Source organism: Chamaea fasciata, unplaced genomic scaffold (assembly GCF_029207755.1).
Source record: "Chamaea fasciata isolate MVZ Bird 193981 ecotype frontalis unplaced genomic scaffold, bChaFas1.0.hap1 SCAF_30, whole genome shotgun sequence".
Classification (NCBI taxonomy): domain Eukaryota; kingdom Metazoa; phylum Chordata; class Aves; order Passeriformes; family Sylviidae; genus Chamaea; species Chamaea fasciata.
The window spans coordinates 2555582-2571495 of record NW_027094115.1 but is presented as its reverse complement, the minus strand read 5'-3'; the positions used below and the strand labels follow the sequence as shown (position 1 = coordinate 2571495).

General features: G+C 53.0%; 1 protein-coding gene across 1 annotated transcript in view; it reads left to right on the top strand.

The window, feature by feature from the left end:
• UNC5D (unc-5 netrin receptor D) overlaps nt 1-15914 on the top strand; it is an 81444-nt gene that overhangs the window by 28649 nt on the left and 36881 nt on the right. Inside the window, exons 3-4 of the mRNA XM_066206084.1 lie at nt 4182-4325; nt 7830-7933. Coding sequence (XP_066062181.1) covers nt 4182-4325; nt 7830-7933 — 248 coding nt within the window. The remainder of the gene's footprint in view (nt 1-4181; nt 4326-7829; nt 7934-15914) is intronic.

Genomic DNA, 15914 nt, shown 5'->3' with positions numbered 1-15914 from the left:
CTGCAATTACGTTTCCTGAGCTTTGGGTTAATAACAGAACAAACCGAGATTGGCGACACGAGGTGGGGCTTTAAACGACGCCGGGACCGCTGAGGTTTGAGACACAGAGCAATAGAGATCAGGGAATGGGTTGGCTTGGGAGGAAATTCCTCTGGTTCCAGGGGCAGCTCCTCTGGCCACAGAAAGGTCGGATTTCGCCCAGGGGTGGGGATGCCCCAAAGGTCTGGACCCAAAACCCGGCGTGGTGCAGGCAGGGCAGCGCCCAGGTGTTCCTGAGGGGCCAGAAATGCAGAGAGAGGCAGCCCAGAAGGGAATTCTCTCACCGTGAACCCTGTCCACAGCCAGGAATTCGTTTGGAACCCTTCCTCAGCCCTCAGGGAGCAGCAGCTGTTGGGGTTTTGGGGGTTTGTTTTTGGGGGTTTTGGCATGGATGAGCAGTGCCCTCATCGCTGGAGTCCAGGGTCTGCTGCCCTGGGGAAAAAAACTGCTCTGGGATTTGTGCCAAAAATGGGGATTTTGGTTAAAGGCGATTCTGGGGCCTCACTGCATTGTGAGGGTCTGACCCTTTCCATCCTCCCTCGGCTTGTGTGCGCTCAGAGCCCTTGGAGGGTGTGGGGAAGGGGTGAAGAGCAGCAGAATGAGCAGAGCCCAGGCTGCAGGGGATTTGGTGTTGAAGGAGCGGATTTGGTGCTTCTGGAGGAGATTTGGTGCTTCTGGAGGAGATTTGGTGCTGCTGGAGGGGATTTGGTGCTGCTGGAGGGGATTTGGTGCTGCTGGAGGGGATTTGGTGCTGCTGGAGGAGATTTGGTGCTGCTGGAGCAGTTTTGGTGCTGCTGGAGGGGATTTGGTGCTGCTGGAGCAGATTTGGTGCTGCTGGAGCAGGTTTGGTGCTGATCGAGGGAAGGATCTCGGGGTGCTCCTGGCAGAGGGGCCGCGGTGGCACTCGGGCTGTCCCAAGGCAGGGACTCCCCTCGGGTGAGCTCTGTCACCCTGACGGGCACAGAGCCCAGATTTTCATTTTTCTGGTTCTATAGGAGAGGCACAAAAACCCGAGAGCAAGTCAGGAGTGTCTGTGAGGAGGAGCAGCAGGGCTGGGAGGGTTTTTTGCCGGTTTTGATGTCTGAGAGGCTCTGCCTGGAGTGTCCCCGTGCTGTCTGTGCTGCTCTGCTTTTCCTGTTTATTCCCAGACAGGGCAGGGACTCTGTTCTCTCGGTGCTCTGCCTCACCGAGGGGGAGCCGAGCTCGCGGACGCTGCCTCGATCAAAGCCTGGTAATTAGAGGCTGATTAATTCCCCTCCGCTGCATTTCCTGCACACTCCAGAACCCGCCCGGCTGTTTGGGGCCAGGGTTCAGCCGAGGCTCAGCCCCACTCTCAGCGTTTCCTCGTCTGATAACTGGAAGGATTACAGCAATAACTGCTGTCAGTGTTTTTTGGTTTTTTTTTTTTTTTCCCATTTAAACAAATAAAGCTGACAAATGCCGAAGTTCTCTGCGGCTCCGTTGTGTTTAGTACACGGAGAGCAATTATTCATCTGCTGCCAGCGCGGCTCTGCGCAGCCCGAGCATCCAGCAGAGCCCATTAGCATTTCAGTGCCACCGCCAGCACTTGATATTCCACGCGGCTCTACTGTAAAACAAAAGATGATGGTTCTAATTTGCACAATAATTTAAAGGGTTGGGCTGGCGGCGCTAATCGGAGTTATCGGAGTCGCAGGTAAAATGTCGCCGGGGTTTATGAGGTGCCTGGTTTGATTTGCGGGGGTTTCTCACCTGCCGTCGCTGCCCGCGGAGGATTTTCCCGGCGTTTCCCGAGGTGCGGAGGGGGAGCTGGATGTGTTTGTGGGGAAACACGGGGCTGATGAATGGAGAGCGTTCCTCTCCACCCCACGGGTTTGCTCGCTGTCGTTGTTCCTTAAACAAATGGAAATAGCTGCGCTTTCTCCATAAACAAACAGAACTTCCCCCAAAGACCCCGAGTCCTCCGGAGGTCCCGTCCAGCCCCGACAATTCCGAGATTCTGCAGGTTTTGGATGCGTTTATTCCGTCTATGGGTGAACTGGGAGACCTTTAAGAGGAGCTGAATTCCTGCCTGGCCCATTCTCGAAACGCTGAACCGCAGCTTTCCCCGGCCCGCGTGCTCTTTGTTTGCCACATTAAATACGGGCTGATTTATAGATTAATTAAACGCCGTGTCAATGAGAGGAAGAGCCGGGCTGGAGAATATTCCACCTTAATAAATCTGGAGCTGTAAATGCCTGAATTCACCGACGCCTGCTCAGAAATTTGCAGCACCCGGGAGCCAAGAAACGGCTTCAGCTTCTCCGAAATTCATCATCAAGTGATGACTTTTTTTTTTGGTGTTTGGTATCAAAATCCTGTCGCTGTGAGCAGAGGCCGTGCTGGGGCAGCTCCCACACCTCTGTCTCTCTTTCTGCTGCTTCCCAAAACCCCAGAGCAAGACCTGGGGGTGTCAGTGGGATAACCCAGGCAGGGTTTTCCTGCTGCTGGTGGGAACAGGATCCCAAACCCTCAGCTCTGCCCTGTCCCCAGCACTCCCATCCCCTCCGAGGGAACCCACTGCAGCTTCTCCCACCTCAAACCTGCACAGATCACTCTGCAAAACCTTTCAACGCCAGAATCCCAGGATTTCTGGCTGCCAGAGCGGGGATGGTTTGGTTCAGGGGCTGCGTTTTCCTGGCAGGGTCTCTGGCAGAGCCTTTGTTCCTCGGGGTTTGTTGTCACCGTGTCAGGAAATGAAGGGAGGCTTTTGTAAACAGTTTTGTTACAAACGGCGTCAACACTGGAGGAAACAAAATGCAAACAAAAGCAGCCAGGAAACCTGTGTTTGTTTGTTGCAGGGGGAATAAATATTTGAGGGGCTGAAGGGACTGTGGAGACAACTTGAGGAGCTGTCAAGGGTTAGTCCCTGTCTTTGGGTTTCGTTGTAAGCCAGGCTTAATGAAAAGAAGCAAAAATCCCCTTTTTCCTGCTGCTGGAAAAGTGTCAAATGTTCTGTATTTTTGTAGAGGATTTAAAGCTTGTCTGAGCTTCCCCTTTCGGAGCGTCCCTAGTGAACCCCGTCCCTCCTCCTGCCAGAGGAGCACAGTGACTCCCCAGCGCCTTTGAGCAGTGCCTGCCCGGCTGTTAATGATGCCTGAGATTAAGTGGAAGCCAATTTTTATGGAGTTCAGGTTTAGAATTCTTGCTGCTTTATAAACTCCACAGGCATGAAATACGGCGAGATTGGGTTTGCCTCCATTTCCAGCGGAGGGGAAATAACTGCCTGGGGACTGTGCCGGAGGAGAGGGGAGGAAGAGCAAGGCCTGAATGGTTTCTGTTTTCCTTTAATGTTTTTTCTGACTCCTACAAATGGTTCCCAGCTCCAGGTTTGGACTGGATTTCCTCTCCCGAAGTGGCTGCACGTCTGGAGGATGTCTCCAGGAAAGGGGTGGGAGGGTTCTGGAGGTCTGGAATTCACCTTCGGGCTCCTGGCCTGAGGGGCCAGAGGTGCTCAGCCCCCCCTGTGCTGGAGTGGGGTTTGCAAGGCCAGGGAGATGTTGTTTAAAGTCATTTTATTGTACATTATTGAAATCCAGACAAACAGTATTGATGATTGATAGAGGGATGGGAAGACAGATTCAGTGATCAGAACTCGATTTCACTCAAATTTTCCAAAAGCCTGTATACCATTCCAGGAAGGTTAATAATTTTCCACGACAACAGTCAGGTTAAAGATCATACAGACAACTCATACATTTTACAGCATCTTTTCCTTGCAGAAGTTGGATTGAATCTCTTCTCTTCCCGTAAGCAGGTTTCATCCCGTCTCCTGTAATCTTCAAAGTTCTGTTTGTTCCCGCCCTGGCATTTTGGTTATCAAACCAGCCATGTTAATTAATTCTGGCTTACTCTCTGTCCTGTGTATTCTCACGGAGCAGTCAGGGTGCAGAGGTGAGGATTCTGAGGGAGGAGGTGCAGAGATCACCCTGGGAATAATTCCTGGCGCTCAGAGCACCCTGACCCGCTCGTCTTACAGAATTCAATTAGTGCCACGACATTATTGTGGCAGCAATTACGGCTCTGCCCTGATTGAGAAGGGCACTGTTGGGGACAGGACAGGTGAGGGTGCCCCAGCCTCACCCCCCTGCCTGGCCCTGCTGATTCTCTGCCTCTCCCCGCAGGGCTGAAGGTGCGGGAGGTTTCCATCAACGTGACGAGGCAGCAGGTGGAGGATTTCCACGGCCCCGAGGATTACTGGTGCCAGTGCGTGGCCTGGAGCCACCTGGGCACCTCCAAGAGCAGGAAGGCGTCGGTGCGCATCGCCTGTGAGTAACCCCTGCTCCTGTGGGGCTGCCGGGGCTGGGAGAGCTGCCTCTGGGGTTAGACATCCTCCGTGGGGTTAAACATCCTCCATGGGGTTAAACATCGTCCATGGATGTGGTCTGGCACCTCCATCCCTGCAGGAACATCCTGGGAACCACAGGGCAGCAGAGGAAAAAATCCCTTCCCTCCTTTGTTGGGATAAACCCTCCCCTGTTGGGATTGTTCCCTCCCCTGTTGGGATTGTTCCCTCCCCTGTTGGGATTGTTCCCTCCTCTGTTGGGATTGTTCCCTCCCCTGTTGGGATTGTTCCCTCCCCTGTTGGGATTGCTCCCTCCTCTGTTGGGACAAACCCATCCCAAAGAGAGCCGGGAATGCCGCCGGGCCCTGGGCTGGTGCTGGGGACAGACGATGGGGCTGCTGTCCGTGGTGCTTTTGGGGCAGGTGGGGGATGATCGTCCACTCCTCACGTCCTTGGTGGGCTGTGGGGTCATTGCTCACCAGCCACAGACCCTGCTGGGAGCTGCAAAGAGGGGAAATGTCCCAAAAGCCAGAGGGACAGCAGGGACAGAACCCCAAACACGGAACTGTCTCTGGGAGCTGCAAGAAGGGGAAATGTCCCCAAATCCCACAGCCAGAGGGACAGAGGAGACAAAACCCCACACACAGAAACTGTGACCAGGAGCTGCTCCAAGCCTCATCCCACTCTTGGGATCGGAGCCGGGATGTTTGCCTGGCAGAACCAGAGCCTGACACGGCCCCTGCCAGCGCAGAGTTCAGGGATTGCTGCCCCCAGCCTGGGGTCACCCCTTTTCCTTTGAACCCCCAGCTCAGATCTCCCCTTTCCTGTCCTGGGAAAGGAGCTGCAGCCTGCAAAGAGCCGGGAGAAACATTCCCTGGGAGAGGAGGGCAGGAGCAGAGGGAGAACTTAAGGGGAGGCTTTCCAGGGAGTGTTCCAGCAGCTCCTGACAATACCAAAAGGTGTCTTTTACCGGGAGGGTAAAACAAACATTTGTCAGAAGTAAAAGGACAGTGTAAGAAAACCTTCATTTCATTAATGGTGGAATTTTTTTTGTTGTTGTTGTTGGCTGATTCAGTCTGAATGTCTAAATACGTGTAAATTCAATTTTTTATTTCACTGCATTAACTGTCATAGCACTGGGCCAATAATTCCCCTGCATTGCCGAGCTGAAAGGACCTTTATCTGAATTGAATTTTTATTGACTTTTCTCGGCGCTGTGATTTCCCAGCCCCACAAAATGGCAATTTGAGCCAGGCTCAGCAGGAGCAGGAGCAGCAGTGTGCTGGGGCTTTTCAACCCCTCACTGTGGGGCCAGCTCTCCTTGCCAGTGCCCCCGAGACCCCATTATCCCCACAGCGCTCTGGAGAGGCTCTTCAGCCCGGCCTGGAGGGTTTGTGTGGGAGCTGAGCTCCTCTCTGCCCCTTCCTGGGCTGTTCCTGCTCAAAGCCGAGGGTTTGGATGGGAAAAGCAGCAATTCCGGGGGGCAGAGGTGAAGGGGCTCCTCAGGCACAGCAGGAACACCCTGAGCTGGAATTTGTGCCTTGGGGAGCACCCTCTGGGGGTCAGGGATGAGACCCTGCAGGTGCAACCTCTGACAGAACCCAGAACATTCTCCCAACGCCTCTGGGATGGGCACCGAGGAACCCGCGGCTTTATTCCCTCCCTTTTTTATTTTTATTTTTTGCTTTTGCACCTGAAACCCCGACGTTTCTGAATTGTGAGTCAAGCCCACAGTGCTGCAGCACTTCATATTTCTGCGAAGAAGCAGGTGAGTATTTCTCTGTGATAGTGGGGAAGGCAGAGCAGAGGGATCCTGCTCCATTTGTCACCCTAATAAAGGCATTTGTAGGCACGAGCGCAGCCCGGCTGTTAATGAATGCCTCCTTAAAGAGAGCACTGGAAAAGGAATTGCTTGTCTGGAGGGGGGAAATCGACATTAGCAGAGAATCATGGAAAGGAGCAGGCAGGCACTGCGAGCGTCTCTCTGCAGCTCGTTCGGAGGAGTCTCAGGGTGTTCTGGGAAATGCAGCGCCAGGGCTCTATTTCATCAGCCGTGAGCAGGGAATGGAGCCAGTAAATCCCCACCGTGGAGCCTGAGACACTGGGAGCGCTCTGAGAGCTCCTAATGGAACCTCCTGCAGCAGGAAGGTGTCATTAGGATTCATGGCAGCTCATGGAATGACACGTAGAACTCGGATTTCTTTGGAGGGCTCAGAGCAAAGTTTATTGAGAGACAGATCCTTTTATGCGGTGTTTGGGTGCAAGGAATAGAGTTGGTCCTTTAGGGCAACGCCTTTTTTAAACACCTCCACCAGCAAACGAGCTGGAGAAACACCAGGTGTCAGGAGAAGGAGATCCACAAGATTGTTTGGGGTCCTTCCTTATGATTTCCCAGGCCAGGCTGAGAGAGTTTTGTCCTTGGCTTTCCCACAGGCCTCGGGGCACTGCCTGGAGCCTAAAAATCCATGTTCTGACACCGTCAGCTCCCTCAGGAAGGCACAACCCTGAGGGTTTGCTTTGCTTCCACAGCCAGGAAAGTCCAGGTGTTCCTAGGCATGGCTGGAATCCAGCGTTCCTGCCTGGATCCAGTGATTCCGGCTGGATCCCATGATCCCGGCTGGATCCAGTGATCCCGGCTGGATCCAGGCGCTCCTCGTGTCTGTTCTGGTCTGCCCGGACACCCAGAGGGGCTGCAGACATTCCTGAACCTCAGTTATCACCTCAGTTATCGGCTGTCCGCAATGGAGCAGTTTATCCCCAGTGTGGATTTAGGGCACAGCTTGGACTTGATGATCCCAAAGGTCTTTTCCCTCCTGGTTTGTTCTGGGGTCCTGTGAATTGCTCCCAGCCCCTTTCTCCTCCTCGCTGCAGCTCTCAGGGTGAGCTGTGCCCACCCTGGGCTGTCAGACCCTGCTCGGAGCAGGGCACAGCCCAGCCAGGCTGGGATCACTCGGTCCCAGCTCAATCCCAACCCCCTGGATCCACCCCCAGCACCCCGGGGGTCCCAGGCTGTTCCTGGATGCAGCTCTCCGGAGTTTGGAAGGCTCTGGAGATGGGATGGACGGCTGGAACCTGGGCTTGGGGATCCTGGCACGGGTTGTGTCAAGCACAGGAGGGTTGGGAGAGTGGAGGAATGGGAACAGAGCTGGAGGTGATGGGGTCCCGGAATCCGGGGCCAGGGTCACTCACCCTGCGGCCCCCTGGGAGCTGTGGGGCAGGAATGCCAATGGGGATGAGTTCCTCCATCCAAGGAATGCCAATGGGGTTGAGTTCCTCCATCCAAGGAATGCCAATGGGGATGAGTTCTCCCACCCAAGGAATGCTAATGGGGATGAGTTCCTCCATCCAAGGAATGTCAATGGGGATGAGTTCTCCCATCCAAGGAATGCCAATGGGGATGAGTTCTCCCATCCAAGGAATGCCAGTGGGGATGAGTTCTCCCATCCAAGGAATGCCAATCCTGACAAATTCTTGTCCGACCCCGCAGATCTACGGAAGAACTTCGAGCAGGACCCCCAGGGCAAGGAGGTTCCCATCGAGGGGATGATCGTCCTGCACTGCCGGCCCCCCGAGGGCGTCCCCGCTGCTGAGGTGAGCTCTGGGATGGGCATGGGGACACCGGGAAAAGCTCTGGGATGGGGGAAGGATGGGGAAGCAAAGGGCTCAGCTCCTGTGGGGTGCTGGAGGTGTTGACCCCGGTGCTCTTCTCCTCCAGAACACTCCAGGTGTCCTTTTCTGATTTGCTAGGTTTACAAAAGCGTGGCTTTTAATCCAGATTCTGGACTGTTTGCTGAGACATCCCGGTTTTCAGACAATTTTCGAGTCCTGTGCTTCCAATATGAAAGCAGATTGTTGCACATTTTCCCAGTAATCACTTTTCTCCTCAAAAAACGAGACAAAGTAAAAGGCAAACCTAAAAATATTATGATAAATGGTTGCTGGGGAGAGAAAATCTGCTGCAAGTAATAATTTGGTGGGGCTTGGCTTAGCTTTAAACAGGCTTTTTTGTGATGAGAGCTGGATCTTAACAGGAAAACAACGGGGGTGCCTTAAAATGGCAACAACCAGGCTGCTCTTGGAGGGAGGGGTCGTGTTTAAAAATCCGCTGCAGGGGCTTTGAAAAGCCAAGGAAATGTTGATTTTTTTAATTGCACCCTGTAGTTCCCTCCAGCACCTTCTGGGAAATGAGAGCAGCTGGATGGCTCAGGAGCTGGTTTTGGCCCTCATCCCCGGCGTGGCTGGGCTTGGCAATAACCGAGGGAAGAAAGGGAAAATAAACTCCAGAGAAAAGTGTGATTTTAGTTAATGAGAAGGGATTGGAGCAGATGTCCCTGGGAATAAAGAGGAGAAAAGCAGAGGCACCATCAGTGAGGCAGAGGTGCTGAAGGAGAGGAAAATGAGGCAGAGATGGGCTCGGTGAGTGGCTGGGTTTGTGTCCAGGTTGCCGGCGAGCTTTGCTCTGTCACTCCAATTCCTGCTCGGCTCCGTGGCATTTTCCCATTAGCAGGAAAATGGATGTTGCATTGCAGAGAATCGCCGGGATTGCTGAGTGCGTGCTCTGGAAAATGGGTCTGGTTTGGAGACACAACAAACCTGCACAGGTGTGGCTCCCCAGACAGCCTCGGTCTGATTGGATTGTACTGAGAATTTCAGATTTCTTCCACCTGGCAGCTTTACATCCCCCACTTAAACAGGGAGTCTGTCTTCTGTGGAGGGCAGGAATTATGTCCAATGAAAAGCTGACACTTTAATTGCTCGCTCCAGATAAAAGTGGTGGAGCTCCCAACGACCCCTGATTTACTGCTGTTGACAGTAAAATTGTTATTGCTGCTAATAAAGCCGGTAAATCTCACCAGGTCAGATTTGCTTTGGCCAATAAAAGGTCCCATAAAGGCTCGGGCTAATTCTGGGCTCATCGAGGTAAAGAGTCTGCTGGAAATAATTCAGCGTCTTTAGAAAGTGGGTTAAATCTGCTAAAGCAGCCCTGGCTCTGGGCTGGGGGGATAAACTCAGCTTTATTTCTAAGTTAAGGACAGCCTGCCCTGATTAGCACACAGCTGGGGAATAACCGAGCCACAAAATAACAAAGTGAGCCACAAAATAACAAACTGAGCCACAAAATAACAAAGTGAGCCACAAAATAACAAACTGAGCCACAAAATAACAAAGTGAGCCACAAAATAACAAAGTGAGCCACAAAATAACAAAGTGAGCCACAAAATAACAAATCTGAGCCACAAAATAACAAACTGAGCCACAGAATCCCTCCCTCAGCGATCGTTCTGTGGGTGCCGAGCGGTGCTGAGGGTTCCAAACCCCAGCGCTGGCAGCGGATCCCTGGTTCCGATCCAAGAGTTGATTTCATTAGGGTTTGGATGCAGCCCCGGATGGAAACATGAGGCTGGAAATACCTCGGGACAAAGGAGCTCCGCTCTGGTGTTTGATGAGATGCGAAGTGGGCGCTGATCGGGGCACTTTGGGTGTTTGTTCAACCCAAAGAGAGCGGGGAAACTCGGGGGAAGGAGGGCCCGGCCCACGCTGCGCCTGCCAGAGCCTCTCCTTGGCGAGGGTTTGGTTATTCCCACTGCAGAACCTCGGGAACGACGTTGGAGTTTGGTTATTCCAAGTATGGAACTTCAGGAATGCAGAGTTTGGTTCTTCCAAGTGCAGAACCTCGGGAATGTTGTTAGAGTTCGGTTATTCCAATTGCAGAACCTCAGGAGCGCTGCTGGAGTTTGGTGATTCCGACTGCAGAACCTCGGGAATGATGTTAGAGTTTGGTTATTCCCAGTGAAGAGCTTCAGGAACAGTTCGAGTTTGGTTATTCCAAGTGCAGAATTTCAGGAACGGGAATTCAGGAATACACCCGGGTTTAGGAATCCTTTGTGCAGGAACAGGAATTCAGGAATTCACCCGGGTTTAGGAGTTTATCTCTGGCCAGTGGTGCCCCTCTGTGCCAATCCCATTGTTTAGTTGGGATCTGTGGGGCGGGGCAGTGGGGATGGCACAGGGACCCCAATCCTGGCTCCTGGGAGGTTTTTTAGGCAGAATTCCCGCGGATGGAGTTTCGCTGGGAGCAGTGTCTGTCCCTGCCATCTGCTCCAGAAGGAGAAGCAGCAATGGGAATGCCCAGATTAAATTTGCTTTTACACGTGCTCGTTTCTGCACGCACGAGGATAAAGCCAGTCAGGAGAAAATGGATTAAAGGGAAGTGGAAATGGCTCAAACCCAGCCCGTGTCAGTGAATTTCCCAGCAAGGGGAGCTCATGTGGCTCTGGGACTGCTCTGCTCACACAGTTCTCTGTGGTAAATGCTCTTTAAGCTGAGTAACACAGCAGAGAGAGCAAAATCCAGGGATTACAAATGGGGAGCAGCAAAAATTCCAATTCAGCTCTCCCAGGGTTGCCTTGGCATTCCCAGACTGGGCTGGGCAGGCTCAGGGTGGAGCTGCTGCACTGGATTTACTTTTGCCCCTATAACCCCCCTGGGTGTATTTCTGCCCCTATCACCCACCCTGGATTTATTTCTGCCCCTATAACCCCCCTGGGTGTATTTCTGCCCCTTTCACCCACCCTGGATTTATTTCTGCCCCTATAACCCCCCTGGGTGTATTTCTGCCCCTTTCACCCACCCTGGATTTATTTCTGCCCCTATAACCCCCCTGGGTGTATTTCTGCCCCTGCAGCAGGTTTCCCACCTCCAGAGCTCTCTACAAAGCAGGAAATGTTGGGGTTTTTTTAACCCAGCTCTGCTTAGGGGGGTGCTGGCTTTGGGGCAGCCTGGCTGCACCAGCACAGCAGTAAGAGAGGCAGAACCCCCAAATCCCGGTGCTGGGCAGGCTGGAAAAGGCTTTAAAATCCTCTCCTCATGCATTTACATAGCGAGCAGAGGGAGAGCTGGTGAGCAGCTGTGCTTGCAGGCATCGGCACCCAACCCAAATAAATTCCGTTTTTATGAGTTAAGCATCGAAATGAAAAGGAAAATTCAGCATTTAAATAGAGCAGCTGAAAATCCCCCGCTGAGGCAAATGTTGATTCAACTCTGGAGAGTCTCTGCTGGCACAGGCTGGGTGGGACCAGAGCCTTTCCTCTCACCATTGCTGGGCGGGAGGCAGCTCTGGGCTCCCTCCTCGGGGGGATATTCGGGAATTGTGTGCAGGAATTGTGTCCTCAGGCTCGGGCTGAGGGTCAGGCCTGACCCTCAGCTGTGGGAAATGGATTTGTGGAGGATTCCCAAAGCCTGGCAGAAGGCTCACACAGCCCTGTGCATCTATGTGCAAACTCTGAGATAGAAAACGCTGACTTAGAAATGCCTTGGGATGGGACAGACGTTGCTGAGAGGGAAATGGGGCAGGAAACAAGGTTGGGCTGGTGCCAGGCTGTGTAAAGCCTGTGACCCTTCCCCTGCAGGGCCACAGAGGCCCTGGCAGGAGTCCCCACCCCTGGGGCAGCCGGGTGAGCTCCCCCAGCTGCTGCTCAGAGCTCTCATCTCTCAATCATTCCCTGAGTGCAGTGGGGAACGAGGCTGTGGGTCCCTAAATGGGCACAGAGCCCTGACCCCTGTGAAACCCCATTGTCCGGGAGGTTCTGTGTCCCTGCCGTGGTGCAGAGTTGCCCATTCCCATTTCCATCCCCATTCTCATTCCCATTTCCCAACTGTCCAGAGCAGCTTTGCAGGGATTTCACGTCCCCACTGCTGCCAGGTCACCCCATAACCCAAACCCATCACCCCCCAGCGCTCCCTGAGCTCTGCCAGGGGTGTTCTCCTCCCTCTGGGCTGAGCTGGAGCGGGTGACAGGAGCCTTTCCTCTGGAATGAAGAGCAGGGACAGCTCTGGGACGAGGACAGGAGCATTTCCTCTGGAATGAAGAGCAGGGACAGCTCTGGAATGAGGACAGGAGCCTTTCCTCTGGAATGAAGAGCAGGGACAGTTCTGGAATGAGGACAGGAGCCTTTCCTCTGGAATGAAGAGCAGGGACAGTTCTGGAACGAGGACAGGAGCCTTTCCTCTGGAATGAAGAGCAGGGACAGTTCTGGAACGAGGACAGGAGCATTTCCTCTGGAATGAAGAGCAGGGACAGTTCTGGAACGAGGACAGGAGCATTTCCTCTGGAATGAAGAGCAGGGACAGCCCTGGAATGGGGACAAGAGCTTTTCCTCTGGGAGGAGGAGCAGGGACAGCTCTGGAATGGGGACAGTTCTGGAGTGGTGACAGGAGCATCAGGAGCATTTCCTCTGGGAGGAGGAGCAGGGACAGCCCTGGAGCAGGGACAGCTCTGGAGCAGGGACAAGAGCATTTCCTCTGGAATGAGGATCAGGGACAGCCCTGGAATGGTGACAGGAGCATTTCCTCTGGAATGAGGATCAGGGAGAGCCCTGGTATGGTGACAGGAGCATTTCATCTGGAATGAGGTGCAGGGACAGCTCAGGAACGGGAACAGCTCCGCTGTGTCACCCTGAGCAGCTCAGGAGGGCTCGAGGTGACCGGCAGCTCCTGCAGCTCTCGGCAAACACGATGAATTCTGCCCCGCTGCTGCCTCACTGCCATTAATTCCCTGCCCCAGCCCCGGGGCTGCTGTCACAGCAGGGCTGAGCTGCAACCTGGAAAATCCTCGGTCAACACCCGTTTAATGAAGTCAGGGATAATCTCCGGGCTGTGTGTTCGGCCTTGTTAGCGCCTCGGAGTGTAAAATATTAATTCTGTCGGGTACAGCAGCAGGGAAATCAAAGGTGTTTTGGTAGGTGGTAATCCTCCGGGCAGGTGTGCTGGGGACTGTCACTGCTGCCTCCTCCAGCGGTGACAAACAGGCTCCGGATTTCTCAGCTGTCAGGGCTTGTTCCTGCTTCCTTCAGTGGGCTTGAAAATCGGGTTTTTCAATGTTTAAATGCATTCCCTGCACTGGAGTGCAGCTCCAGGAGCTGTTTGGGCCTCGCCTCCTTGAGACCCGGGTGTGATGTGGAGCTGGGACACCTGAAATCTGCAGTGTGGCGATGAGGGGGCTGGGAAATGGGGCTGAAGCTGCCCCGGGGGGGTCACAAATCCTGTCACCACCGCTCCGTCCTGTCCCTCACAAACGTCCCTGCCCCGGCATGGAAGTGCCACATCGCCCTGACAGCAGAGATCAATGTTCATACACCTCAGGCTTATCAAATTAATCAACCCAACCCCAAATCTGAGCTTGCTGGACTCTGCTTGTCCTCCCCTGAAGGATGCTGAGAGGGGCTTTGGAATTTCCAGATTCCCACCTGGAACTTCCAGATTCCCACCTGGAAGCCTTGGGCTGGAGAGGGGAGCAGCAGCCAAGGCCACTGTGAGGCACGAGGTGCAAACCTGAGCCTTGAAACTCACCCTAAATCCCTTCCTTATGAACGGATTCCAATCCCAGTGAAACATCAGCCCAAACCTGATACCTGAGCATCAGCAGGAGCTCGCAGCTCTCCCTACACCTCCCGTCCGCTCTGTTGTGGTGGAGCTCTCACAGCTCAGGGTTCTTTTTGTTTGCTTCGGTTTTGTTTTGGGTTTGGGTTTCTTCTGTAATAAAAGGGCAGCTGTTGTGCTAAACGATTGCTGATGGTTTACTGTTACCGAACTATTACTGCTGAGTGCTCTGCAGAGGTTTTTGAAATACTCTTAAAATATCTTTATCGCATAATATATGCAGATATTTCAGATTTAAACGTGTTGTAGCCGGCGCTGCTTTTTCAGATGTTTAACACAGATCCTGACGTTTTAATGGAGTGCTGTAGATGTTCCCAGGAATATCTGCCTGAGCTCCGAGGGTTTATTTACCGCCAGGGCTTTTAATGGAAATGTGAAATCATTTCTCTTCCGGGCAGGCACATCAACACGAGGCGAAACCCACATAAAACTCAAAAGCTGCGAGGGCTGCAGCCTGTTTTCCGTAGGTTTGTGTATTTATGGGGCTGGGACGGGCGGGATAATGGGGCGGCAGTAAAACACCCCGGCAAAGCAGGCGGGGAGTTACAGCCTGCCCGGAGTCCGGCTGGATCCGGGGTGGGACCGCTCAGGGCTGAGAGGAATGTCAGATTTGTCTTCACAAACAAACTCTGGGTCTGCTGGGGGATAAAACCAGCGCTGGGAGAGAAAAGGAACCATGGGGAGGGTTCCACTGATGGATGGATGGATGGATGGATGGATGGATGGATGGATGGATGGATAGAAAAGGAGATATTTGCCTTTATGAATGAACTGTAGGTTGGCTGATAAATGATATTGGATATTGAAAGCTGAAAGAAAAAATGGGGAAAACCCATACATTCCGTAAGAATTTAAAATTAAGGAGGGGGGGTTATGCATTAAAGGGGAATTTTAGGTATTGGGCACTCTGGGAAGTCTGCACCTCTCAAGTGCCTCAGCCAATGGGGAAAGAGAGAGGGAAATTAGGATAAAATAGGAGGCTGAGTCCTCCAAAATTGGAGAGACCGCAGGGGAAACACCCCATGGCCTCTCCTTTTATTGGAATAAAGTCAAAGGACTTTTCCCTGTCCTCCCCTGGCCTGAAAGTGTTAAATCTGTCACCCCAGCTGTCCCCTGTGTCCCTGCAGCAGTTATGCCGATAAATGGCACTCCCAGCCCTGCTCCTGTCCCCTCAGCAGCCTCTCCTGCTGCCTCTCCCGCTGATTTTGTCCCTTTTGCAGCCCTGGGGGGCTCCTCAGCCCCTGCACATCTCCCCTTTATTGGACACTGCGGGTTTTTTCTTCCAGCAGGAAAAAAAATGTTTGTTTTCCTTCTGAGATTTGTCTGGTTGTGAATAAATCAATACAGCCAGGAGGTAGCGAGGTCATGAAACAGAAATGCTGGAGCAAAGCACTTCTGAATTAGATTGCTAAACTGAAAAGAAAAAGGAAGGGAGATAACTTTGTAGTTCCCCTGAATAGATAATTCCTTTTCATGCCGACAAGTGCTCTGGGGCCTCTCCGGGTTTGATGTGCTGCTTTGCGGCACCGTCTGTTTTCTCCGGCCCTGTTGTCAGAAATGTTTTTAATTTTGAACGCTCCAACATGAAAGGATCGGTTGTGAGACTTTATCATTGTGTTTGTAATCACGGGGATGGTGGCGTGACTCCTGCGGGGACTGGGGAAGTTCTCGGAGGTGGAGGTGGGGGCTGAAGCGGCTGGAGGGCCCACCAGGGGTGACACTGAAATTCTTTAATGGTTCCGGGAATGTTCTGCCCCTGGGCACGGAGATCAACACCTCTTTTAATTGTAAACAGCATTAAAGGGGACGGCAGGGAGCCGGCAACCTGCCGCCTGTTGCCGTTAGTGCTCAGTTTAGTGCTCAGTGACACGGCGAGTGCCACAAGTCCCTTAACCAACAGTTGTATTCCTGTCCAGGTTGGGGTTAAATAATGTTCCCAGAGTGTAAAAACAAATTATTCTTGAAGGAATCTAGTGGGTGCTCAGTGACTTCTCAGGTCCCTCCCAGCCCAGGTCACTCTGTGGCTCCTGTAAGACCTCAGAGTTACATTCTTGAAATGATTATTTCATTCTCAGCCTCCATCTGGAGGCTTCCAAGGGCAAGGAACATCATCAGGTATCCATGATCCCGCAGA